Source organism: Phacochoerus africanus, chromosome 5, assembly GCF_016906955.1.
Source record: "Phacochoerus africanus isolate WHEZ1 chromosome 5, ROS_Pafr_v1, whole genome shotgun sequence".
NCBI classification, from domain to species: domain Eukaryota; kingdom Metazoa; phylum Chordata; class Mammalia; order Artiodactyla; family Suidae; genus Phacochoerus; species Phacochoerus africanus.
In genome coordinates, this window is record NC_062548.1 from 476,285 (window position 1) to 502,075 (window position 25,791).

The window sequence follows — 25,791 nt, forward strand, 5'->3', positions numbered from 1 at the left end:
ACCTGTTCCTGATAAAACATTGATCAAATTAAGGAAAGAAGGGAACTGCTTCAACCTGATAAAGGACATCTCTGAAAAGCCCGTAGCAAACATTATAATGACAAAAGACCAAATGCTGCTCCAATAACACCAGGAACAAATGTCTATTCTTGCCGCTTCCATTCAACATTGCACTAAAGGGTCTAGCCAAGGCTGCTGTGCAAGAAAAAGACATAGAAGGCATCCAAATTGGAAAGGCAGAAGTAAAACTATCTCAAAACAAGAGAATCCTAAAGAATTTACTAAAGAACAATTCGAATTAATAAATCCAACAAGGCTGTAGGCTGCAAAATCAATATATAAAAACAAGTTGCATCTCTATACACTTGCAATCATCAATCTAAAAATGGAATTATGAAAACAACTTCAGGAGTTCCCATCTTGGCTCAAAGGAAATGAATCTAAGTATCCACGAGGACGCATGTTCAATCCCTGGCCTCACTCAATGGGTTAAGAATCCGGTATTGCTGTGAGCTGTGGTGTAGGTCGCAGATGAGGTTCGGATCTAGCATTGATGTGGCTGTGGCGTAGACCAATGGCTACAGCTCTGATTGGACCCCTAGTCTGGGAACCTCTGTATGCCACAGGTGTGACCCTGAAGAAAAAAAAAAAAAAGAAAACAACTTCATTTACAACAGCATCAAAAAGAAAACATTCAGGAATAAGCTTAACAAAATACATATTCCAAAAACTACCAAAGATTGTTGAAATAAAAAGAGACCTAAACAAATGGAACAGCATCCTATGTTAACAAATTGGAAGACTTACTGTTATAAAGATGGCCATACATACTACCCAAAAAAATCTGCACATTCACCAGTCCCTAATAATTCCAGCTGGCTTCTGATTCTAAAATTCACATGTGGAGTTCCTGTCATGGCGCAGCGGAAATGATTCCAACAAGGAACCACGAGGTTGTGGGTTTGATCCCTGGCCTCACTCATTGGGTTAAGGATCTGGCGTTGCCATGGGCTGTGGTATATAGGTCACAGACGCGGCTCAGATCTGGCATTGCTGTGGCTGTGGTGTAGGCGCCGATAAGACCCCTAGCCTGGGAACCTCCACATGCCACAAGTACGGCTCTACAAGAAGCAAATAATAATAATAATAAAATAAATAAAATTCATATGGAATTATAAGGGGCTCCAAATAGCCAAAACAATCTAAGTTGGAGAACTTACACTTCCCAATTTCAAAACTTACTAAAAAGCAACAGTAATAAAGGCAGGGTACAAGCATGAGAGTAGACTGTCACATATAAGAATTAACTCAAGATGGATCAAAGAACTAAACTTAAGAGCTAAAATTCTTTGAAGAAACCGAGAAAATTATTCATGACGTTGGATTTAGCAATTGATTCTTGGATACAAGACCAAAAAAGCATGAACTTTAACAAAAGAAAAAAACAAGATAAATGACCTCATCCAAATTAAAAACTTTTTTTTTTTTGTCTTTTTAGGGTGACAATCCACAGCATATCGAAGTTCCCAGACTGGGGGTCAAATTGGAGCTATAGCTGCTGGCCTACACCACAGCCAAGCAACACGGGATCCAAGCTGCATCTGCGACCTACACTGCAGCCCTTGGCAACGCCAGGTTTCCAACCCACTAAACAAGGCCAGGGATTGAACAGAAAGATTATGTTTACACAAAAGGTTAAAAAAAGTACAATAAAAGTCAAAAGTAATCCATACATATTTATTAGGAATTTTGAAAAATACAGAAATGCGTAGAAGAAAGGACGTAAAGTCCTATGCTTCTTCTCTTGAAAAAAGGAATAATGATACTTACTCCTAAATCAATGTACCCCAGCTGCAGACAGCATCAGGCAGTCTGTCACTTTATTCTGACAGGGGTCCCGTTGGGATCTCTCCCCACCTTGAGGACAGCTTCACCCCAAGCACCTGAGGGCCCTTAGCTTCAGAGGGGACCTCCTCAAAAACCCAATAGATGCAGAAGAGGGAGTACCCAGCGTCAGCCAGAGACAACCGTGAGGACTCTCCATGAACAACAACCACAGACACACTGTCAGGACCAGGGCTCCAGGGCAGCAGCCCAAAGGATGCAGATGTCACTATGATTTGCTCCTGTCTTTCGTCACTTTGCTCCCACTAGGACAGTCTTCCTTAACCATTTTAGCATCTAGAAAAACCTTTGACAGCCCAGTGAAGCCTACAGATCCCTCTAAGAATAACATTTTTTTTTTTTTTCAAAAAGATACATGCACCCCAAAGTTCACTGCAGCACTATTTACAATAGCTAAGACACGGAAACAACCTAAATGTTCATCAACAGATGATTAAAGAAGTTATGGTAGGAGTTCCCGTCGTGGCGCAGTGGTTAACGAATCCGACTAGGAACCATGAGGTTGCAGGTTCGATCCCTGGCCTTGCTCAGTGGGTTAAGGATCCGGAATTGCTGTGAGCTGTGGTATAGGTTGCAGACGTGGCTCAGATCCCACGTTGCTGTGGCTCTGCTGTAGACCAGCAGCTACAGCTCCAATTCGACCCCTAGCCTGGGAACCTCCATATGCCATGGGAAAGGCCCTAGAAATGGCAAAAAGACAAAAAAAAAAAAAAAAAGAAAAAGAAGAAGAAGTTGTGGTACATATATACAATGCAATATTACTCAGCCATAGAAAAGAATGAAATAATGCCATTTGCAAAAACATGAATGGACCTAGAAATCATCATTCTAAGTGAAGTAAGTCGAAGAAAGACAAATATGAGATCACTAACATGTGGACTCTTAATTTAAAAAAAATGATATAAAAGAATTTAAAAACAAAAACAGACCCAAAGATTTTCAAACAAAACTTATAGTTACCAAAGGGGAAAGAAGGGGGGAGGAATAAATTAGGGGGCTGGGACTGCCATACGCACACTGCTATATATAAAACAGTAAGAACCAAGGACCTACTGTATAACACAGTGTACTCTACTCCATACTGTGTAATACCCTATATGCACAAAGAATCTGAAAAGGAATGGACACATGTACATGTGTAACTAATTTGCTCTGCTATACGCCTGAAACTAACACAGCTTTGTAATTCAACTACACTCCAATAAAATTTATTTATTTTTTTAAATAACATTTTTGGGAGCTCCCGTCATGGCGCAGTGGAAACGAATTTTAAAAGTGCGGCCCTAAAAAAATAAAAATAAATAAAAATAACATTTTTAAATACAGAAAGTAAATGTGTGACCGTGTTAAATACCAAAATATTTTTTAAATAAATGTATTACAAAACACTACATAACAAAACCTCAGAGTGATGAATATAAAGCTATCATGCGATGTCTGTAGCACCTACAGTGTGAAATTAAAATATCTGATTTCTCCTAATGGTAAAGATGGGGGTCCTGCGACCCCACAGTGGTTGTTGCCACATTTGTAATGGAAGGAAATACTAAATTTCAATTAGAGGTTAGTGAAAACAAAGATGTAATTTTTTTTCCTATCCAAGTTCATGGACTGCCCCCTCGCCCGCCCTGGCCCCAAATTCCTTGATTTCACAGAACCAGAAAGAACAGATCAGGCCTCTTCCCTAAGAGACTGTCCCAGGGTGCCCCTTGGCCTGAGTTCTGGGGAAGAAGCAGACCACCGCGAGCAGCACAGGTTGGGGTCCAGGCCCTCAGAGGGCTGTGAGGAGGGGATGGCTGGCATCGGCCTGTTCAAAGGCTGTTAAGAGGAGCACAGAACTGTGGCCTGGGACCAGGGCCACAGCACAGGAAGGGCACAGAGGAGGCTGCTCCCGAGGTGGGCGGTGGCCACCAGAACCAGAAAATTCGCTCTGGACGCTGAGGTCACATTTCAGCACCTGGACGGGTCTATCTCGGGGAGACATTAGCCACTTTGTTTTCACTCCCAGTTTTTCTGCTTGAAGCACCAGGGGTAGGCACTGGGGAACATTTCTTGGAAAAAACCCTTGGAGCTCCCTTCGTGGCACAGTGAAAACGAATCTGACTAGAAACCATGAGATTTCGGGGTCAATCCCTGGCCTTGCTCAGTGGGTTGAGGATCTGGTGCTGCTGTGAGCTGTGGTGTGAGTCTCAGATGCGGCTCGGATCTGGCGTTGCTGCGGCTATGGTATAGGCCGGCAGCAACAGCTCCATTTTGACCCCTAGCCTGGCAACCTCCATATGCCACTGGTGTGGCCCTAGAAAAGGACAAAAGACAAAAAAAAAAAAGAGAGAGAGAGAGAAACCCCAAGTTAGCGCTAAGACCCAAAGGAACACATGGTGTGCTCTGAAAGGGCCTACCCACCTTTGTCAGTGCAAAGGCCACTGTGCCATCATCCTCGGTGGAGAGATCAAGCAGCCGCTGGTAAAATGCTTCATCATAAGGCCCATCTATTTGCAATGCTTTTCTGAAGGAGAATGCACAGAAAAACGGGTGACAGAGCTGTCTGGAAATCATTTGCTAAACTGGTAGCAGTTCAAGAGTCACACATCTGGTTTCAAAGAACATTAAGAGATGCAGTTTTTTCCTCCTAATGCTGAAGTTTGTCCTGAAGCATCAAAGCTTTAAATAGAACTTGCGAGATCAGACCTGAGAGAGCCAAGGCTGAATGTCTCCTGTTTATGACAAATGGTGTCCAGTCAGAGATGCTTCTGAGGGGCCGTGGGGAGGAGGCGGGGCCGGGTCAAGGCATCAGCCCTAGCCCCTGCCCCCACCACAAGTGTGGACCCTCGCAACCCCCAACAGCATGACCAGGGGCCAGACAAGGCAGGGCTGAAGACCAGCGCCCCGCTGGGGCCAGACAGGAGCGGCTCACTGGCTGTGGAGCAGCACTGCCCCCTGCAGGCTCAGCCCCAAATCAGGACACACTTAGGACTGTCTGACACAGGACTGCCAGGTTCACAGAATGTTCTTTCCTTTCTAGAAACAGGCAGGTGACCACTGACTAATCTGACAGGATCCTGGTCCTCCTTCACATGGCACCAAGTCTCCAGGCTGGGCCTGGCGTCTGGGCGGGGGGAGAGGTAGCTGGGGTGAGTCCCCCTTCTGGGAGACCTGTGCTGTGTTCCCATGGGGTGACCCACTGCCCGTGTCCCCAGGTGGGCTCAGAAAGGATAGGGAGCCCGGGACCTGGGCCTCACCTCTCCTCAGGAAACTCCTCCAGGTACCGCTCAACCCGCCGATACAGAGGGTAGAGTCCTTCAATGTCCAGCAGGTCCAACATCTGCACCTGGAGGGTTTTGTACAGAAGACAGCCCTTCGGTAACCCTGAGCGCTCCGGGGTGCTTTTTCCTACCAAGAACATCAGGGGAAAACAAGAGGTTTATGTCGAGGACGAAAGAAGGTGGCAGGCACAGGCCTCACCCTGCCTCACGGAGCTGCTGGGGCTGGGATGAGGGACGTTCGCTCAGGGCTGGCCCCAAACAATCTCAATCCTGCCTCTCCTTCCTCTCAGCATCCTTCAGTCTATCACCCCAGCCCAGATCTAAGTTTAGAGATGACCCTCAGTCTAAGTAAGATAAGACATGAGTTCCCTGGTGGCCTAGCAGTCAAGGAAGGATCCAGCATTGCTGCTGTTGAGGTTCAGGTTCCATCCCTGGCCCAGGAACTTCCATATGCTGTGGGTATGGCCAAAAACCAAATAAATACATAAATAAATAAAACAAGGCACAAAATTTAAAACAACCATGTTGACATCCCCCAATCTGCAAGACTGCAGTGGCAGAGCCCAGAGCCACACCCCGTGCTGAGAGGTGAGGCCACACTGAGCAGGGAGCTGCCATAGCAGGAACAATGCAGACACAAGGTCCAAATTCCATGCTCAAGTGTTCTTGGGCCCCTGCTGTGCACCACAGCCCTCGAGGGCTAGGGAGACAGAGTCCCAGCCCATTTATCCCACCCTTGAGGAAACAGCCACGTCCTGTGAACAGATGCTGTGGAATACAGGCCTGAGTCACAGGGAACAGCTATGGCCATGTGCAGTCTTGACACTCTGACCTCTGGCAAAACATGCCCAATTACTTGAGACAGAGTAAAAGTACACAGGCCCAGCTAGAAGGGGCCTGTTAGAATTATAGGCTGTCCGGAGTTCCCATTGTGGTACAGCAGAAACGAATCCGGCTAGGAACCATGAGGTTGCAGGTTCGATACCTGGCCTTGTTCAGTGGGTTAAGGATCCAGCATGTGATGTAGGTCACAGACTTGGCTCGGATCCTGTGTTGCTGTGGCTGTGGTGTAGGCTGGCATAGCTCCAATTGGACCCCTGGTCTGGGAACCTCCATATGCCGTGGATGTGGCCCTAAAAAGCAAAAAGAAAAAAAGAAAAGAAAATTATAGGCTGTCCATACAGTGGAATATCTACCTCACAGTCAATATGTTAGGTTGAAAAAATGAATATACTTGGTAATATAGATGGGAATTTACGCTAATTAGGCAAAAATATCAGGTTATAAAATAGCATATAGAACATGATCTTGTCATAGTACTGTATGTCCCATGGGTCAGACTGTGTCTGTGTACATTTGCAGGGAAGGTCTAGAAGGCAGTCCACAGGTATCAATGGTGCCTCAACGACCAGTGTCCATCTGTGTCCCTCCAGACACGCTCCATCCACTTAAAAGCGGTTAAGTACCCTAATATGGGCATCATTTTATCAAAATTGCCTGAAATGAGTAGGTACCATTTTTCTAACAAAAACTACCCACAAAGTTTATTTGTGCTAATAGAAATCTGGCATGAGGGACAGAAGAAAGGTGACTTGGTGTGCCCGGGCAGCTGCATGGCAGAACAGCAACGACTAAAATGCATGCCAGAGCAGGGCTGCTATCCTGCAGGCCACCCCCCGCCAAGCCTGGAGGGCTCTCAGCGAGCACAGGGATCATCAGCACAAAAACTCAAGGATCTGAGGATTCCCTTGCGGCTCCACAGGTTAAGGATCCAGCTCTGTCACTGCAGCAGCCTGGATCCCTGCTGTGGCATGGGCTCGATCCCTGGCCCAAGAACTTCCACGTGCCGAGGCCAAAAAAACAAACAAACAAAAAAAAAAAAACGGGGAGAATCTGCATCTTCCCAGTCAGTCTCTGAAAATAAGTGCCCAGCCATGGTTCCACCAGCCACAGACTTGGCATGCTGTGGAACCTGCCAGCAGATGACAAAGGTGGTGAACGAGGAGCCCATGGACATTCGTGGCCAAACCCAAATCAGTGACAAGTCACCTTGAAGCCCGGGGGCCCCCCTCCCCCGGTGACTCTGTGAGGAACGGGGCCTCGAGCAGGAGGGCCCAAAGCCACAGGCCCTGAGTGTCTGTGTTCACAGCTGTCTACAAACTGCCACCCACCCTCCTAAAGGGCTTTGAACTGTAGGACCCCGACATTTCAAGCCTCAGTTCTCCCCAACTAGGAAAGAAAAGGAAAACCTATCCCAAGGGTTGCAATGACACGCAGCAAACCACAGAAGTGCAGACACATGGTGTGAGGTTCTAGGGAAGAGCCTGCAGCCCCATTGTGCACTGCGGTTTACAAACCCAGACAGGAGGTGGAAAAGGAGGGCTCCCCACCCGGGACTGAGAGACAGGGAGGCCCGGCCTTGGGGGGCCTGACAGGACCCAGGCTCCTCCTGCAGAAGCTCCGTGAGGCCAGGCGGGCCCCTTGCAGGCTGTGCCACGCGCTCTGCTGCCCCCAGCCCAGCCCACCCACCAGGCCCACCTTGGCAGCGGGGACTCCTGCTGAAAGGGCTGGCTTCGCAGACGGCTGGGCCCCGAAGCCCAGGCCCCGACCTGAGGGCACCCGCCCAGCCCTTGTCTGAGCCACTCAGCAGCACTCGTGTGATGACGCGCACCAGCTCCCGGATCACGGCCCGTGTGCAGTGGGGCCCACCAGCCAGGCCATTGGATGGGAAGAAGAAGGGCTTCAGATGGTGTGCGAGCTCGCTCCAGTCAGCCACGGGGCCACGGGCGTCCTTGCAGCCGTAAATCAGCTCGCCATTCTTCAGAGAGGGAAAGACATGGGTGACGTCAAGCCCAGCAGGCTGGGGGGAAAACACCTCCGTGCCACCCCCAGACAGACACAGACCAGCAGTTTACTCTGCCCCCCACTGCAGCCCCTGGGGATTGACCAAGAGGCAGATCTCACTGGAAGGTGAACAAGACGTTCAGTTCCCAAGTCACAGGAAGGGACACCCAGTGGGTGTCTAGGAGAAAAGCCCAAAGGGAACCCTGGTCCCCACATTCCTGAGCAGCAGCCAGTCCCAGGTGACTGACACATCGCTTGCCCTGAGTGTCCTTGTCTGTCTGTGAGAAGATACAGTCAGTAGCTTCTGGAGAGGTACCCAGTGGCCTCTATCCCCTGGTGCAAATGCCCTGTATCCCCGCTGCACTATAGAGGTTTGGTCCATGTGACCAAGAGAATATGAGCAGAGCAACAGTGCACCCCAGCAGGATTAAGTTATAAAAGCAACTGTGGCTTCTATCTTGAAGACTCTCTTCTCAGGTCACAGCAGCCACAGTGAGCAGCCCCACGGAGCCCCACATAGCCAGGATACGAAGCCTCCTGCCAATGGCTCTGGGAGCAGAGCCTCTGGCTCCAGCCGAGCCTTCAGATGAGAGGCAGCCTCAGGAGGGAGGGACCCTGCGCCAGAAGCAGCTCTGCTGCTCCTTAGCTGCTGGCTACAGAACTGCGAGCCGAAAGGCGGCTGTTACACAGTAGGTGATAAGGATGAGGACGATCCCTGCTCGGCCCCAGCTGGCGGGTAGGGGTCACTTCAATCCAATGAGCAGCATGGACTAGACAGTCCTCCCTCCACAAGGCCCTGGGACTCAGCAGCGTGGGTGTCCCCAGGCAGCGCTGTCAGGGCTCACAGATGTGGGTGTCCAGGGAGAGGGGAACACAACCGAGGCCACTGCTGGCCACGGGGCCAAGGGAAGCAGAGATGATGACCCCCGAGATGGGCCTGGCAAAGGGAAAGCAGGAGCTCCCGGGAGGAGAGCAGACAGAGATGAAATGTGCAGCCGAAACCAGCCAACCTGGGCCACAGACAGGAGGAGGGCCGGGCCTGTGGGTCCTGCGGGGCAGCTGTGTCCCCAACACTCTTGCCTCCAGGCCTTGGGCAGCTGAGGGACCCCTGCACAGCAGAAGGCCCCTTCTCCCCAAAGTCTGGAACCCAGGTGGACGGGCATTTTAACACATACAAACATGGTTGCTCAAGGACCTCATGGGACATGAGGCAGAGAGCCACACCCCCACGTGTCCCCCACCACATCTCACAAGTGTCCAGAATTGAGGTGGACAGAGCCACAGCCTGGAGTCTGTGAACAACATTCAGACAGACAAGGAGAGAGCTCAACAACAGCACCACATCAACACCAACCATGACCCAGGAGGCTTCTCCACCCCTGGAACTTCACAAGGTCAGGCGTGAGCATCAGAACCAGAGAGCTTGCTATGAAAGGTGATAGCACTTGCGATGATGCACCGCATGGCCCAAGGTATTGCTTTTAAAAGCCATTCCACGTTACTGCTTTTAATCCATCTCTTTTGAAACCATTATCTCTACCTCTGGATTTTTTCCCATGCTGATTTCAACAGAAGCAGCACACAGCCAGGGTTCTCAGTTCCAGGTCCCAGGCCCCAGGGCAGGGCGGTTGGTCCAGGAGCTGAGCCAGACACACCACTCAGCTTAAGTGTGGGCCTGACAGGCTAGCCCAGGTGGGGGCAGTCAGAAAATGCCAGCCTCAATACAGGCTCCAAATTAAACCCCCAAGGAATTTATCTTTGGGATTTAAAAATAAGATTCCTGAAGTCCTCATAAGAATTAAAAATCAAACCTGATTTTAAAATACATCCTCTTTTTCTAGATTTGGGAAGGTGGAGGCAGACAATATAGCTGATTCACTCTGACCAGACTTATTAGCCACATGGGGGAAGCAAGTCAGGAAGAGACCTCCCTTGCACCCTTCCCGGAGCCCACTTCTGAGCGGCAGCTGTGTGCAAAACAGCACTGTCCACACAGAGCAGGAAGCAGAGAGCACACGGCTGTCCAACCAACAGCCTTGCTACTCCACATAGACGCCTGTGACCTGAAGCCTATCACGAACTCTCTCATGTGTCATACAGAATGAGAATATAACCAGGACTGGTAGCAGAGTCCGTGGTGAGCAGAAAAGGAGATGACAAAGGGGACGCCAGGGGACAAAGGCCATACCAAGCCCTCCTGCAGGTCTGGGCCAGCCCTGCTCTCCTCTCCCCACCCCCTCAACCCCACCCCCAGCCTCTCCTCCACATTGAGTGACCACGGGGCCTCGGCAGGCCCCATCAGGGTGCTGAGGTCCTGAGTAGAAGGTGCCTTGTGCCAGGTGATAAGCCTTCCCCTACATGATCAGGATGCAGGGTGATCAGAGCTGCAGGACTTGGAAAAATCATTAGCTGACCAGCAGACCCCAGACAATAAGTTCCCTAAGTGAACCAGGAGGAGAGGCACAGACAGGCGTGGCCATGCTTTAGGATGCCCCACCCAGCTCCTGCTTCCATCTCAACCACACAGAAGGACTCCAGGGATGCAGTCAAGTACCAGGGTCAGGGTCCGAGTCAACAGAGCCCAAGGCCACCCAGTGGTCAAGGAGTTAACAGCACACATCCCAGGATCCCAGGATGACACACCCATGAAATGAGGTTTGGGAAAAGGACCCAAATAAGGCCAAGGCAGCCCCAACCCAGATGCCCTTGTCTACAAGGTCATAGAACCCTGTTAGGGACCAAAGCGCCATGGGTTCACTCAGCTTAGTTCAGACACCCAATGGTCCCACCCTAAAAGTGCCATAAAATAGAAGCCAGTCTTACCTTAAATATCTTTAAGTTGTTCTGTGCCTCTTGTAACAAGCTTTTCAAAGCAAAGTACATTCTCTGTTTATTTCTAAAAGGAAAAAGTCTTTTTATTTTTTTTGCTTTTTGTTTTTAGGTCCACACCCGCAACATATGGAGGTTCCCAGGCTAGGGGTCTAATCGGAGCTACAGCTGCTGGCCTACACTACAGCCACAGCAAAGCCAGATCTGAGCCACATTTGTGACCTACACCACAGCTCACGGCCATGCCAGATCTTTAACCCACTGAGCAAGGCCAGGGATCATACCCACAACCTCATTGTTCCTAGTCTGATTCATTTCCACTGCACCACGATGGGAACTCCAGGAAAAAGTATTATTGAGAGAATTAAAGCAGACTTGTATCCACCTTCCTGTGGCTCAGGGCACATGCCCAAGGGCTGCCACTCGATGTCCCTGAGCGTTGCAGATTAAAGAGCTGCATTCTCCCCAGCCCTCCTCACAGAGGCACCCCCATCGCTACCCCTAAGCCCACCCACTCTCTGCCCCTTTGGCAACATCCCTGAGCCACTGGCTCCCACAGATAACTTGCAGGAACCCTGGGAGGCAACCTGACCGCAGGCAAGAACCCTGAGCCCTGCTGAGGGCCCTGGCTATGTGCAGGCGAGCAGCCCCCACCTCACAGAATGCTCCCATCTCCTGCCCCACCACCCCATGCACAGAATGCCACCCCCACCTCTTCCTCCAAGAAAGGCAGTACTAGGGACAAAGGGGAAGTGTTCTCTTACCCTGAGTAGAGATCAAGGGGACAGTATTTACTTATCTGCTTCCACTTCCCAGTTGCCACCTGTTAAGAAACCATCACAAGGTGTCAGTGACTGGATTAGGGCAGCACTGGGCTCATGCTAACACACACAACAGCCCAAGTGACTGCAAGATGACCAAGGCAGCTGCAGGCCCCGCAGATGACACTACCTCCAGGTGCACATCACAAGCCAAGGCAGGGGACTCGACTCTGAACCCAGGAAACCTCCGCCCTCCTCTGAGGGCTCCTCTGAATGCTGCCAGGCCCTCCACGTGAGCAAGATATAAGATGACATGGCTAAATTTTGGTAACCAACTACTAAATTTTGGTAATCAGATAAACAAATCTTTAAAATTATAATATCCAGGAAAGGGAGGGTGCACCTAACTAGTAAGTTCATGGCAGTGAGAAGCTAAATTGGCACAACCTTTTGAAAGGGAACGGGCTGGTTTCCATCAAAATGTTAAATCTCAGTGCCCCAAGACTTGGCAAATCTATGAGGAGCCACTGGGTCAAGGGTGTTCACTGCAACCTCACTGTAACAGCCAAACCTAGAAACAGCTAAGTCCATTGAAGCACATCTGCTCTTGCGAGCTAGGACACAGCAGGCCATGTGTTGAATGAGGGATGAATAAATAATATGAAGCCACTAAGAGAAAGAGCCAGAGCTAAAAAAATCACCAATATTAGAGCTCCCTGGTGGCCTAGCAATAAAGGATTTGACATTGTCACTGCTATGGCTAAGGTTTGATCCCTGGCCTGGGAACCTCAACTTCCTTCCACATGTTGCAGCATGGCCGAAAAATAATAATAAAAAATAAAGTAAAAATGACTAATATTTATTCCAGGAGAAAAGCAATTTACAGAACGATATATATGATATCACTTTTTGCTTTTAAAAAAAAAAAGGATATATGCATCTATACATGCACGTATCCAAATCCAGCATGAAGGAGTTCCCATCATGGCACAGCAGACACAAATCCAACTAGGAACCATGAAGCTGTGGGTTCGATCCCTGACCTCAATCAGTGGGTTAAGGATCCGGTGTTGCCGTGAGCCGTGGTGTAGATCGCAGACACAGCTCGGATCCTGTGTTGCTGTGGCTGTGGCGTAGGCTGGCAGCTGCAGCTCCGATTCAACCCCTAGCCTGGGAACCTCCATATGCCACTGCAGGTGTGGCCCTAAAAAGTAAAAAAAAAAAAACAAAAAAAAAACAAATTCGCCATGAAAACAGGCCTTGAAGGATACATAACAAACAATCTCAATGGATTATTTAAGTGAAAAAAGCAGTTAGCAGAACAATTACTTATAACAGATCCCATATTTACTTTATAAAATTTTGGAGTTCCTTGGTGGCTCAGTGGGTTAAGGCCCTGGCAGCAGCTCAGGTCACTGCCATGGCATGGTTTCAATCCCTGGCCTGGGAACTTCCACATGCCAAGGGTGAGGCCAAAAAAAAAAAGTGTATGTGTATTCAGATGCACGTGTGAACACACATTAGACTATGTGCACAGTTTATTTCCAACTGAATAACATGTATAGCTTCACTGGCACAGGAAGAAGTCTGGAAGGATATGCAAACTGACAATATAAGTTACTTCTGGGGAGACCTAATTCATACAATTCCATAATTTATTAATTAAAAGAGCAGGCACTCTTTCATAGTTTAAAAAAATAGTTCTTAAAAATTCATCATATATGTTGAAAATGAATAGTGACAATGAAAACCCACCTCCTAAAGGGAATGGCTGACATACCTTCTTTCCCCAAAGAGTCTAGAAAAGTTAAACACCACAAAGAATGGATAGGGTGAGTCAGCAAAATTAGTGGATGAAGAACCTCTAGAAATTCTCTCCTCCATAAGCACAAGGAGGAAACTGACAAAAAATGTCACAATCAAAATTTTCAGGACTTAGAAAATTAACCAAAGGCCTGTAACAATCTGGAGAGCATTATACAAGAAAAATAGCCATATCTAAATAAGAACAGTGAGCTGTGTGACACTTTTAATTCCCTAATCCTACCCCACTCTCTCTAGCACCAAGGGAACTCTAAAAAGCAACAGCATCAATCACAGTGAAAACAGATGCCTGGTGGCCACTGGAAAAGACTAAACAGGGTAGGTACATCTCCAAAGCCTCGCTGCCAAAGAGTGGTCATTATTTGACTTGCCTCTTGGTTTTCTACTTTCACTGACCTGACTCAGGGCTAACCAGCTGCAAAAGGGACATTTTCCCAAAGACCTGAAAAGGCTACCACCTCCTGGTGATCTGAAGCTATGCAGAAGTGAGGTCTAAGGCAACTGCTGTGCTAAGTGCTAACAGCAGGCTCCAATACGCACACAGAGCCCCTCAGCAAAGACTGGAAGACTTACTGGTTCCAGGCATTTAAGAAATCTCTGTCAAACAATTAGCTGCTCATCAGAGGCGACACATGACAAAAACCGGACTTCTCAAAACTGACAAAGAAAAGGCACCAAACAAAGCAATTACAATAAGCAGCAAAAACAAATCCTAGAGAGACTGTAGAACCTGAATTCCAGAGTGGCCACATTATATTACTTAAAATGCCCATTTTCAACAAAGCATTAAGAGACTTGCAAAGAAACAAAAAAGAATATACAGGAAAAAGAAAAAAAAAACAACCAATAGGCTGTCCTTGAAAAATTCAGACACTGGACTTACTAGACCAAGACTTTAACTCAACTACTTTAAATATGCTTAAAGCTGAAGGAGAGTAAGAACAAAGAACTGAAGAAAACAAAAAGAAAAGTATCTTAAAAGATAGAGGATATCAATGAGAGAAATTATTAAAAGGAACCAAACAGAAATTTTGTCATTGAAAAATACAATCAATCACTAAAGTGGAAAAAGTCACAAGAAAGGCTCAACAGCAGATCTGAGTAGGCAGAAGAAAACAATCAGTGAATTTTAGGACAAAGTCCAAGAGATCCACATCTAGATACATCATAATAAAACTATCCAAAGACAAAGACAGAGAATCTTGAAAACAGACAGGAGTGACTCATGATGTACAAGGCTCCTCTGTAAGATTTCTTCCTGGAAACCACGGAGGCCAGAAGGCACTGGGATGGCACGCCCACAGTGCTGCAAGAAAGACTATCAAAAGAGGAGTTTTATCTATAAAATTATCCTTTCAAATGAAGGAATAATTAAGACATTGCCAGATAAACAAAACTTTAAAGATGTGTTGCTTCATTTGCAGCAACATGGATGGAACTAGAGACTCTTATACTAAGTGAAGTAAGTCAAAAAGAGAAAGTCAAATACCATATGATATCACTTACATCTGGAATCTAATATAGGACACAAATGAACCTTTCCACAGAAAAGAAACTCATGGACTTGGAGCAAAGACTTGGGGTTGTCAAGGGGGAGAGGGAGGGAGTGGGATGGACTGGGAGTCTGGGGTTAACAGATGCAGACTATTGCACTTGGAGTAGACAAGTGATGAGATCCTGCTTCATAGCACAGGGAGCTATATTCAGTCACTTGTGATAGAACATGATGCAGGATAATGTGAGAAAAAGAATGTGTATATATATATGTGTATATATATGTGTGTGTATATATATGTGTGTATGTGTGTGTGTATGACTGGGTCACTTTGCTGTACAGTAGAAATTGACAGAACACGGTAAATCAACTGTAACGGAAAAAATAAAAATTATAAAAGAAAAAAATAAAATAATTGAAATGTGTCGCTAGAAACCCTGCCCTGCAGGAAATACTAAAGGGAGGAGTTCTCTTGTGGCACAGCAGGTTAAGGATCCAGCATTATCACTGCAGTGGCTTGGGTCACTGCTGTTGTGTGAGTTTGATCCCCCGCCCTAAAACTCCCATATGCCACAGCCATGGCCAAAATAATATAAAATAAATAAAATTTAAAAGAAAGAAAGAGGAGCTCCTGTAGTGGCACAGCAGAAACAAATCTGACTAGGAACAGTGAGGTTGCGGGTTCGATCCCTGGCCTTGCTCAGTGCATTAAGAATCTGGCATGTAGGTTGCAGACGCGGATCGGATCTGGCATTGCTGTGGCCCTGGTGTAGGCTGGCAGCTACAGCTCCGATTTGACCCCTAGCCTGGGAACCTCCATATGCCATGAGTGCAGCTCTAAAATGACAAAAAAGATTAAAAAAAATTAACAATTAAAAAGATAAAAGAAAGAAAATACAAAAGGGAATTCTTTAGGCTGAAATAAAAGGGCACCAGACAGTAACTCAAATCCATGAAAGGAAATAAAGAGCACTGGGTAAAGGAACATACACAGGTTAAATATATAGGACAATATATATCTATCTTGCTAGTAACTTTTTTCTCCTACCTGATTTAAGAGACAGAATGTCCCATGCAGGGCATAAGGCAATTATTACAACTCCATACTGACAAGCATACAATGTATAAAGATGTAATGTATGAGAATAACAGCACAACAGCAGCGGTGGGGGAAGTCAACAAGACTACATGGGGCACAGAGTTGTGTATATTACTGAAACTTAAACATTGTTAATTGGGCTAGATTGTTTAGGTTAATAGGTTAAATCAATAGGTAGAACACCTAGACAGAAAATCAACAAGGAAGTAGAAGATCTGAACAACATTATAAACCAACTAGACTTAACAACTATCTATATAATATTCCACCTAACAATGGCAGAATATATTCTAAGTAAGTAAACATGAAACATTCTCAAGGAAAAACCATATGTTAAACCATAAAATAAGTCTCAATAAATTTATTTTTTTTTTCTTCTCTTGAGTTTAACTTTCTAAGTTAACTTTCACAATAGTAGTTTCTTTCTTTCTTTTTTTATTTAATGGCTGTACCCTTGGCATACTGGAAGTTCTCGAGCCAGGGATCGAATCCGAGCTGTAGCTGTGGCAACACTGGATCCTTTTTTTTTTTTTTTTTTTTGCTATTTCTTGGGCTGCTTCCGCGGCATGTGGAGGTTCCCAGGCTAGGGGTCTAATCGGAGCTGTAGCCACTGGCCTACGCCAGAGCCACAGCAATTTGGGATCCGAGCCGCGTCTGCGACCTACACCACAGCTCACGGCAACGCCGGATCGTTAACCCACTGAGCAAGGCCAGGGACCACAACCTCACAGTTCCTAGTCGGATTCGTTAACCACTGCGCCACGATGGGAACTCCTCAATAAATTTAAAAAGACATGAAGTCATGCAAATGTTCTGCAAACTAAGTGTAATGAACTAGAAACCAATAACAAAAGGAAATTTGAGAAACTCACAAATAGATGAAAACTAAATATACTCCTAATCATCAATGAGTCAAATAAGAAATAAAATGGGCAATCAAAATAAGTTGAGATATATGGAAATGAAAATACAACATACCAAAATTTACAGGAGGCAGAGAAACCAGTGCTTAGAGAGAAATGTGTTCTTGTAAAAACTAGATTAAAAAGAAGACCTCCGAGTTCCCACTGTGACACAGTGGGTTAAGGATCCCACATTGCCACAGCTGTGGCGTAGGTCGCAGTTGCAGCCTGGATTTGATTCCTGACCTGGGAATATCCATATGCCACAGGTGCAGCCAGGGGGAAAAAAAAAGATGATCTCAAATCAATAACCTAATTTTCAACCCTAAAAGACTAGAAAAGGTCAAACTAAATCCAATGTAAACAGAGGGAAGAAATAGTAGATTACAGATAGAGGAAACAGAGAACAGAAAGAAGAAAACTGAGAAAAGAAATAAAACCAAAAGTTCTTCCTCTGAAAAGACAACCAAATACGGCAATCCTTTGGCTAGATCAAGAAAAAAGAATGCTACTTCTATACAATATTGTACTCATATTAAAAACAAAATTACCATATGATAAAGCAGCTCTACTTCTGGTTGTATATACCCAAGAGAACTGAAAGCAGGGTCTCAAAGAAATATCTGTACACCCATGTTCACAGAAGTAGTTTTCACAACAGCCAAGAAGTGGGAACAACAGAAGTATCCATCAGAGGGTAAACGGATAAACAAAATACAGCACATTCAATGGAGTGTTATTCGGCTTTCAAAAGGAAGGCAGGAAGGCAGTTCTGACACAAGGTACTGTACAGATGAGCTTGAGGATATTATGATAAGTGAGATGAGTCAGAAACAAAAGGATGAAGGCGTATGATTCCACATACGTGAAGAACCTACACTACTCAAATTCACAGAGACAGAAACTACAGTGGTGGTTGCCAGAGGCTTGAGAAAGGAATAAATGTGGTATTGTTTAATGGGTGTAGAGTTTCACTTTTATAGGATGAAAAAAATTCTGGAGATGGACAGTAGTGATAGTTGTACAATATAAGTGTACTTAATGCCACTGAACTGTACAACTTAATGGTTAAGACGGTAAATTTTTATGTTTATGTGTGTTTAAAACATATACATGACATAAATAAATCAACTGTATTTCTATGCAAACAACCTTAAAATGAAATCTGTAAAAATTCTTTTTACAATAGCATCACCAAAAGTAAAATACTTCGGAATAAGTTCAACAAAAGCATAAGACTTATACACTAAAAACTACGTAACATCACTGAAAGAAAGACCTAAATAAAATGGAAAAACATCCTGTGTTCAAAGAGCATGAATACTGTTACAGTGGCAATACTTCCCATATCAATCTGCAGTACAATGGAATCTCTATCAAAAATCCCAGCTGGGAGTTCCTTTAGTGACTCAGTGGTCAACAAATCTGACTAGGATCCATGAGGTTGCGGGTTTGATCCCTGGCCTCGCTCAGAGGGTTAAAGATCTGGCATTGTCCTGAACTGTGGTGTATGCAGCAGGCACAGCTTGGATCCCATGTTGTTGTGGCTGTGGCTGTGGCTGGAAGCTATAGCTCCGATTTGCCCCTAGCCAAGGAACTTCCGTATGCTACAGGTACAGCCCTAAAAAGAAAAAAAAAATCCCAGCTGGTTTCTTGGCAATTGTGAAGGTTAAAGGTACCTAAATTGGAAAGGAAGAAGTAAAAATCTATTCATAGATGACATGATCCTATACATAGAAAATTTCAAAGAATCTACAAGAAAGCTACTAGAGCTAATAAATAAATTCAGCAAAATTATAGGGTACAAGATCAAAACACACAAATTAGTTGTGTTTCTATACTCTAGAAATAAACCAAAAAGGAAATATGAGAACACAATTCTATTTATAACAACATTTAAACATTCCAAAAGAATACTTAGAAATATTTAACCGAAGTAGTGAAAGATTTATACACTGAAAACTATAAAATGTTGCTGAAAGAAAAAGAAAACCTAAATAAGTGGAAAGACAGCCTGTGTTCACGATTACAAAGATTTAATATTGTTAAGATGGCAATACTGGGCACTCCTGTGTGGCTCAAGGATCTGGCACTGTCACTGCAGTGGCTCAGCTGTGGCATGGGTTCAATTCCTCGCCTGGGAACTTATACATGCCACAGGTCTAGCCAAAAAAAAAAAAAAAAAAAAAGACGGCAATACTACCTGAAGTGAACTATAGACTCCTGAAATTTCTGTCAAAATTCCAAGTCTTTTTTTTTTGCAGTTATGAAAAATCCAATTTTCAAATTCATATGTAATTATAAGGGGCTTCAAATAGCCAAAACAAGCTTGAAAAAGAAGAACAAAGCTAGAAGACCAACATTTCCTAATTTCAAAACCTATTTACAAAGCCACAGCAATCAAAAGAGCATGACATTGGCATAAGGACAGACATACAGACCTATGGAATACAACAGAGAGTCTAGAAACAAGCCCTCACATATACGGCCAATATATCTTCAGTGATGGCACCAAGACCATACAATGAAGAAATGACATTCTTTTCAACACATGGTGCTGGGAAAACTGGATATCACATACAAAAGAATGAAGCTGCGCCTTTACCTAACACCAAATACAGAAATTAACTCAAAATAGATCAAAGACCTAAACACAAGAGCTCTTAGAAGAAAACATACAGGAAAAGCTTCAAGACCTTGGTTTAGGCAAAGCTTTCTTGGCTATGACATCAAAAGCATGGGTAATGAAAGAAAAAAAGACAAATTAGACTTTATCAAGATTTAAAACTTCTGTGCAGCGAAGGAGACTATCCAAAAAAAAAATTTCTTTTTTGTCTTTTGTCCTTTTAAGGTCACACCTGCGGCATATGGAGGTTCCCCGGCTAGGGATCTAATCAGAGCTGTTTGCTGCTGGCCTACTACACCAGAGCCCAGAGCCGCAGCAACACAGGGTCCGAGCCACGTCTGCGACCTACACCACAGCTCACAGCAACACCAGATCCTTAACCCACTGAGAGACCAGGGATGGAACCCACAACCTCACGGTTCCTAGTTGGATTCGTTCCCGCTGTGCCACTATGGGAACTCCCAAAGGACACTATCAACAGAGTAAAAAGGCAACCAACAGAACAGGAGAAAATATTTCCAAATAAGCACATGATCAAATGTTCAACATCATTAGCCATTAGAGAAATGCAAATGAATATCATATGAGATACTCCATCAAATCCGTAAGGATGACTATAATCACAAAGAGGGATAACAACAAGTGCTGGCAAGGATGTGGAAAAACTGGAGCCCTCATATCTTGCTGGGGAATACAAAATGGTGCTGTAGCTGTGGAAAACAGTCTGCCATTTCCTCAAAAAGTTAAAGCAGCATTTCCCTAAGACCCAGGAACTCCACTCCTAGGAATCTACCCAAGAGAACTGAAAACAGGGACTCAACATGTATATGTACACATGTGTTCAGAGCAAAATACTCACAATGGCCAAAAGGAAACAATTCACATGTCCGTCAATAGATGAATGGATAGGAGTTCCCATCGTGGCTCAGTGGTTAACGAATCCAACTAGGAACCATGAGGTTGAGGGTTCGATCCCTGGCCTTGCTCAGTGGGTTAACAATCCGGCGTTGCTATGAGCTGTGGTGTAGGTCGCAGAGGCGGCTCGGATCCCGAGTTGCTGTGGCTCTGGTGTAGACTGGTGGCTACAGCTCCGATTAGACCCCTAGCCTGGGAACTCTATATGCCATGGGAGTGGCCCTAGAAAAGGTAAAAAGACAAAAAAAAAAAAATAGATGACTGGATAAACAAAATGTTCCCCTACAATGGAGTATTATTCAGCCAAAAAAGGAATTAAGTGTTGATAAATGCTACAGAGTGCATGAACTTCAAAAATATCATTGCTATGTAAAAGAAGACAGTCACAAAATATGAAATGTCTAGAAGTGGTTGCCAGGGGTCAGCACGACGAGGGATTAAGGAGTGCCTGCTCATGGGCACAGGACTTCTTTTCGAGGTAATGAAACATTTTGGAATTAGACAGTGATCATGGTCGCACAACCTTAGGAACAGACTAAAATCCACTGAATTAAACACTTTAAACGGGTAATAACACCCAGGATATCTAAACATCTCAATTAAGAAAATAAAGACAGTTCCCTCATGGCTCAGCATGTTAAAGATCTGGCATTGTCACTGCTGTGGCATGTGTTCAACCCTTGGCCTGGGAACTTCCGCATGCCGCAGACATGGCCAAAAAAAGAGAAGAATGTGAACCATTTGGGAAATTAAAAGGAAATAAATCCTCCATTTTATTCTGCTCCTCTGAAAATTCCAGATGGTCACACCTCAGGCCCAGCCTTTCAGTACGAGGCTCTGTGCAGAGAGGGAAACCGGCTGGTGGGCTCTCCTCACCTTGAGGTGCTGGTGCATGCAGTAACGACACACCTTATGCTTCATCTCATGCGTAACTTCACTGGAGAAAGGGATAAACCCACATTTTGGCTGCAAAATAAAACAAGGAAGGGAGGAAAAAAGCTCAGAAATCACATACCTCTAGGTAGACACATAACTAACTACGGGTTAATGAAGTGCAACTCCCACGAAGATCAGCAAGTGTTAGACATAAACATTCCCCAAAGGTGCTTTTATCTTCAGTCCCCACTAGGAATTGATGCTTCCTTCACTGCACCACATAAAGGTCTCTTTGCCAGTAGAGAATCCAAGACCAGAACCCTCACGGGGGCAGGGGGGGAACAGTGATGTCTCAATTGCTGGCTTGACAAAGTACAACACAGAGCAGCTTTGTGTTTTCATCACAAAACAAGCCTACAAAGACTCTAGGAATGCAAATATGCCCCGAGCTCCCAGCTCCAAGAAGCAGAACCCTTGGTCCCTCTGACAAGAATGTATGAACGGGAAGGTGCCCATCTGATAGTTGCAGGGCTCCCACTATTTCTGGAACTCTGGGTGCCTTCTGAAGCCCTGGTTTCTGGGCACATACAACATGAAAAACCAGTGCCTGGCCTCAGGACATGAAGATCATGCTGCCCAGCATTTTTGATGCCTGAGATGCTCACTCTCTGGTTGGAGAAGCAGAACATTAGTCCACACTGAACCCCCAGGGGTGTGAACACTCAGGGGCAAGAGCATGACCCAGAACTCCCCACCAGAAGTGTGCAGCAAGGAAACAAACAACAGCCTTGGGTGTCAGGGAGGCTTCCTGAGAGAGACTCAGGCGGCCATACTGAACATGGCCACAGAGCTGAAGCAGGGCCTGGTCCTTATCCAGTGTTCACTGCCTTCCACTAGACAAGTGAGGCTTTTGCGTCGCCCCCACCTCAGGACTCCTGGCCATGACAAACCAGGGCTTTGCTGCCTCCTGGAGGTCTGTCCTGAGCATGCTCCTGAGAAGCAAGGAAACAGAGTGCCACCAGGTCTAAAGGGCCACCCTCAAGCTGAGCTCCTGGAACATGGCATGCAGTGTCACTAGGAAGGAGGTCAGGAGGGGGTCTGGAAAGCTGCACCCTCCAAGGAAAATAAGCAGAGCAGAACCCATGCTTCCTTCTGGTGGCCATCAGCTAGGGTTTGTCCCTGGCTGGCTCCCTGTCGTAAGACCTGAGAATGAGTCTACATCTGGGGATCTGGGAAGGTGTGCCCCTCAGGTCTGGCCAGTGAGAGGAACCAAAGTAGCAAAGTGCAAGTGGTACACATGGAAGGAGCAGAAAGTAAGCCTAGGTGCTGCAAATGAGGGGCTGCCTAGGTTACGGGCACAGTTGTGGGGATGTCAGGAGCTTCTGTGGGAAAGTTCGCTCCAGGCAGGTGACTCATGGACTTTAGTCTGGACCCTCCTTACCCTTTGTCACACCGTTTCCCTTTTGACAAAAATTCACCTTGATCTCTACACACAGGATCGGCCGGTGCTCTGCAAAATGGTAGGTCTGAAGCCTGGCTAAATTGGGAAGGCACAGAGCATAGCCACTGAGAGTGTCCAGGTCCTTGTCACAGCGTGATTCTGGAAAACAGAGCAAAGAGAAAAACTAAGGATCAGTGCGAGAGAGATAAGACGACTCGACGGCAGTGTGGCCTCCTGTGGGGTAAGGATCAGCCTTGCCCAAGACGGGGCTGGCCTTGGCCTCTGTTCTTGGGAGGTCACCTCTGAGTCTTGAGTTGTCCTGCCTAAGGAGTCTATCTGGGGACCCAGAGTCACACAGGTGTAACACTGGTTCCTGGCAGAGGTTTGGGCCCTGTGCTATCCACTCAACCTCTGGAAGGGCTGGAGGTGGAAAGCAGCCACACGGGTGGTCAGCTATGCATATGAGCCCCATCCCCAACACAACCCTGACACCTCTTCCTTCAGCTGGCTTTCACCTGTGACCCTTACCTGGGATAAGCCACAATAATGAAGAAGACAGTGAGCTCTGCGGGGCCTTCTGGCAAATTATCAGACTTGAGGTTGGTCTTGGGGACCCCCAAACATGTTGTCATCAGAAGTGAGGGTGATTTGAGGAACTGCCCCAAGTTCTAAAACTCCCTCAAATCAGGAGCTCAGAGAGGAAGGAGACAGCACACTACCTTCCTCTTGAAGCTTCCTCAGAAAACTCAAATACCAGTACTTCCTCGGGACTGACTGCCAGAAGCTGTTCTGTGAACAGTCACAGAAGAGACAGCCTCCAGGTCCCAGGAGAAGCCAGCTTTCCTCCTTCCACAAAACAAGGCTGACTATTCTATTAAATGATATAATTGCTGATTATAAAACTAATGCTGCTGAGAGACATTAGTAACTAATCGCAGAACCACAGCACGTTCAGACTGTCTGTGTCTAGATGAAGAAAACAGGGCCAAGACACAGTCCAGGCTCTGAACAAGGCTGCCGCCTCCTTCCCCCTTGTCAGCCCTTTCCACCCATGAGGCCCAGCTCCTCACTGCTCCCCAAAACAGGGACTCTGGGGTGCAGTCGTCTTCTTTCACTTTCCTAATCAAATATGGAAGGACTTTTATACTGGCTCATTGCATGCCCTGCCTGGCTGTGCTTTAGAAGAAGATACATTTTGTCCCTCAACAACATGGATTTTACATCTTTGTCTCTATGAAAGGAAAGACTGTGACATGGTTACTGTCATTATGGCCAAAAGCAAGTACAGGGAAGGTACGTGAGGTATTGAGGGGAAAATATGTGAGATGACATGGGGAGAAGGTACATAAGGAGATGAGGAGGAGTTTGGAGGTGATGGAGGAAGGTCTGGGAGGTGATGAGGGAAGGAATGGGAGGTAATGGGGGAAGTTTGGGAGGTGATGGGGGAGGGAATGGGAGGTGATGGGGGAGGGAATGGGAGGTGATGGGGGAGGGAATGGGAGGTAATGGGGGAAGTTTGGGAGGTGATGGGGGAAAGCCTGGAAGGTGATGGGGGAGGTTTGGGAGGTGATGGGGAGGTATGGGAGGCAGGGGAGCTGTTGAGGGGAACGTATGGGAGTGCAAGGTACATACAGTGATGGCCGGGAGTACGTGAGCTGGTGGCGGGGGCAGAGGGACAGGTACAAAAATCTGAGTCTCCCCTCTTACCTCAAGAGGATAAGCAGCTGGGTGGTGCCAGCTTCTTGGGGAACGTCTTCAGGACTGCTGACCCTAGGGCCTGGCCCACCTCCGTGACTCAGTCTACTTGGCTTTCCTCCAGACTCCTCCAGGCCCCTGTGCAGCCCAGCCCGTCTTCCCTTCCCTATGTCTACCCAAACTCTTTCAGCTTCCTCTCAGCTCCCAAATGCATTTGTGTTTTTATTAATTAGCTCTGAGTCAGATATTCCCCTAGTGATCTGCATATCTGACGTCCAGAACTGTATTCATGAGCTCCTAGGATTTCTACCCCTGATAATGAAGATCCTGGCAAAAGACCTACCAAAAACTGTATCCTATCTAACCTGAGCAACCACATCAAACACATTACAAGTGGGGTGTTAGAAACTCTTACCTGGCCTTTCACACTGTATCTTTAAACAAAGCTGTTTCACAAAATCTAAAGGCAGCTGAACAACTTCCTGTAAGAATAAGAAATACTCAGTGTGAGTTGCACAACAATCTGAACGTACCTAATGCCACAGAATTGAACACTTAAAAATGGTTAAAATGGTCAATTTTATGTTACCACATTAAAAGTACTCAGTCTGTGGGGTTTAGGGATAAAAGGTGCTTTGTTATTTTAAAGACATGTCCATATTAGACAGACACACTAAGGTTTCTGTGCACTAAGAGGAACAAGCCCTCCTCGGAGTAGCTGGCCAGCAGCACCGACCCACAGTTGGTGTCCACAGAGTGCTCCTCACAGGGCTCCTCCTCTGTCTTCACCATGCCCTCATCCTCATTCTCACATGTCTGTGGATAGCAGAGCCGGGGCCAAGGCCGCTCTCAGCCTGCACGAAGCTCCTCATCAGCTGTCCCCAGCCACCCTGAGGTGTCTTACACTCCAGCTCAAAGAAAGGGGTCTGATTAAATATTAATCTCCAAGAAAACGTCCTGTGCACCCACTGGCCACAGGACTTAGGATGGCTAACATCTGGTGCATTTGGGCAAAAAGCAAAGGAGCAACTTCTCTCTGCTTCACCATTTCTTTGCAATCTCCCAAACTAAGAGCTTCTACTTAGTCCACATTGCTCACCGCCATCCCCGTGTGGCCGGAGTGGCAGGGTACTGACTTCCTGAGAAATCCCCAGGGGACACAAGAGACCTACCAAGAATGAGAAGGCTGGGATCCTGCCCACTTACATGCCCACCTTCTCCATCCCGCCCGGCGCCACCTAACCTCGGGCTCACAGGAAGACAGGACCAGGCCAGTCCCCAAACCAGCCAGGCAGCACCCGAGGTAGCGTGGACAC

General features: G+C 46.4%; 1 protein-coding gene across 2 annotated transcripts in view; it reads right to left on the reverse strand.

The window, feature by feature from the left end:
• IPPK (inositol-pentakisphosphate 2-kinase) overlaps nucleotides 1-25,791 on the reverse strand; it is a 59,448-nt gene that overhangs the window by 19,500 nt on the left and 14,157 nt on the right. For both annotated transcript variants that reach the window (XM_047779292.1, XM_047779293.1), the window contains exons 4-11: nucleotides 24,891-24,957; nucleotides 22,818-22,939; nucleotides 21,340-21,429; nucleotides 11,606-11,664; nucleotides 10,836-10,908; nucleotides 7,707-7,986; nucleotides 5,145-5,295; nucleotides 4,309-4,411 (exon numbers count right to left, since the gene is read on the reverse strand). In XM_047779292.1, the coding sequence (XP_047635248.1) occupies nucleotides 4,309-4,411; nucleotides 5,145-5,295; nucleotides 7,707-7,986; nucleotides 10,836-10,908; nucleotides 11,606-11,664; nucleotides 21,340-21,429; nucleotides 22,818-22,939; nucleotides 24,891-24,957 (945 nt within the window). The remainder of the gene's footprint in view (nucleotides 1-4,308; nucleotides 4,412-5,144; nucleotides 5,296-7,706; nucleotides 7,987-10,835; nucleotides 10,909-11,605; nucleotides 11,665-21,339; nucleotides 21,430-22,817; nucleotides 22,940-24,890; nucleotides 24,958-25,791) is intronic.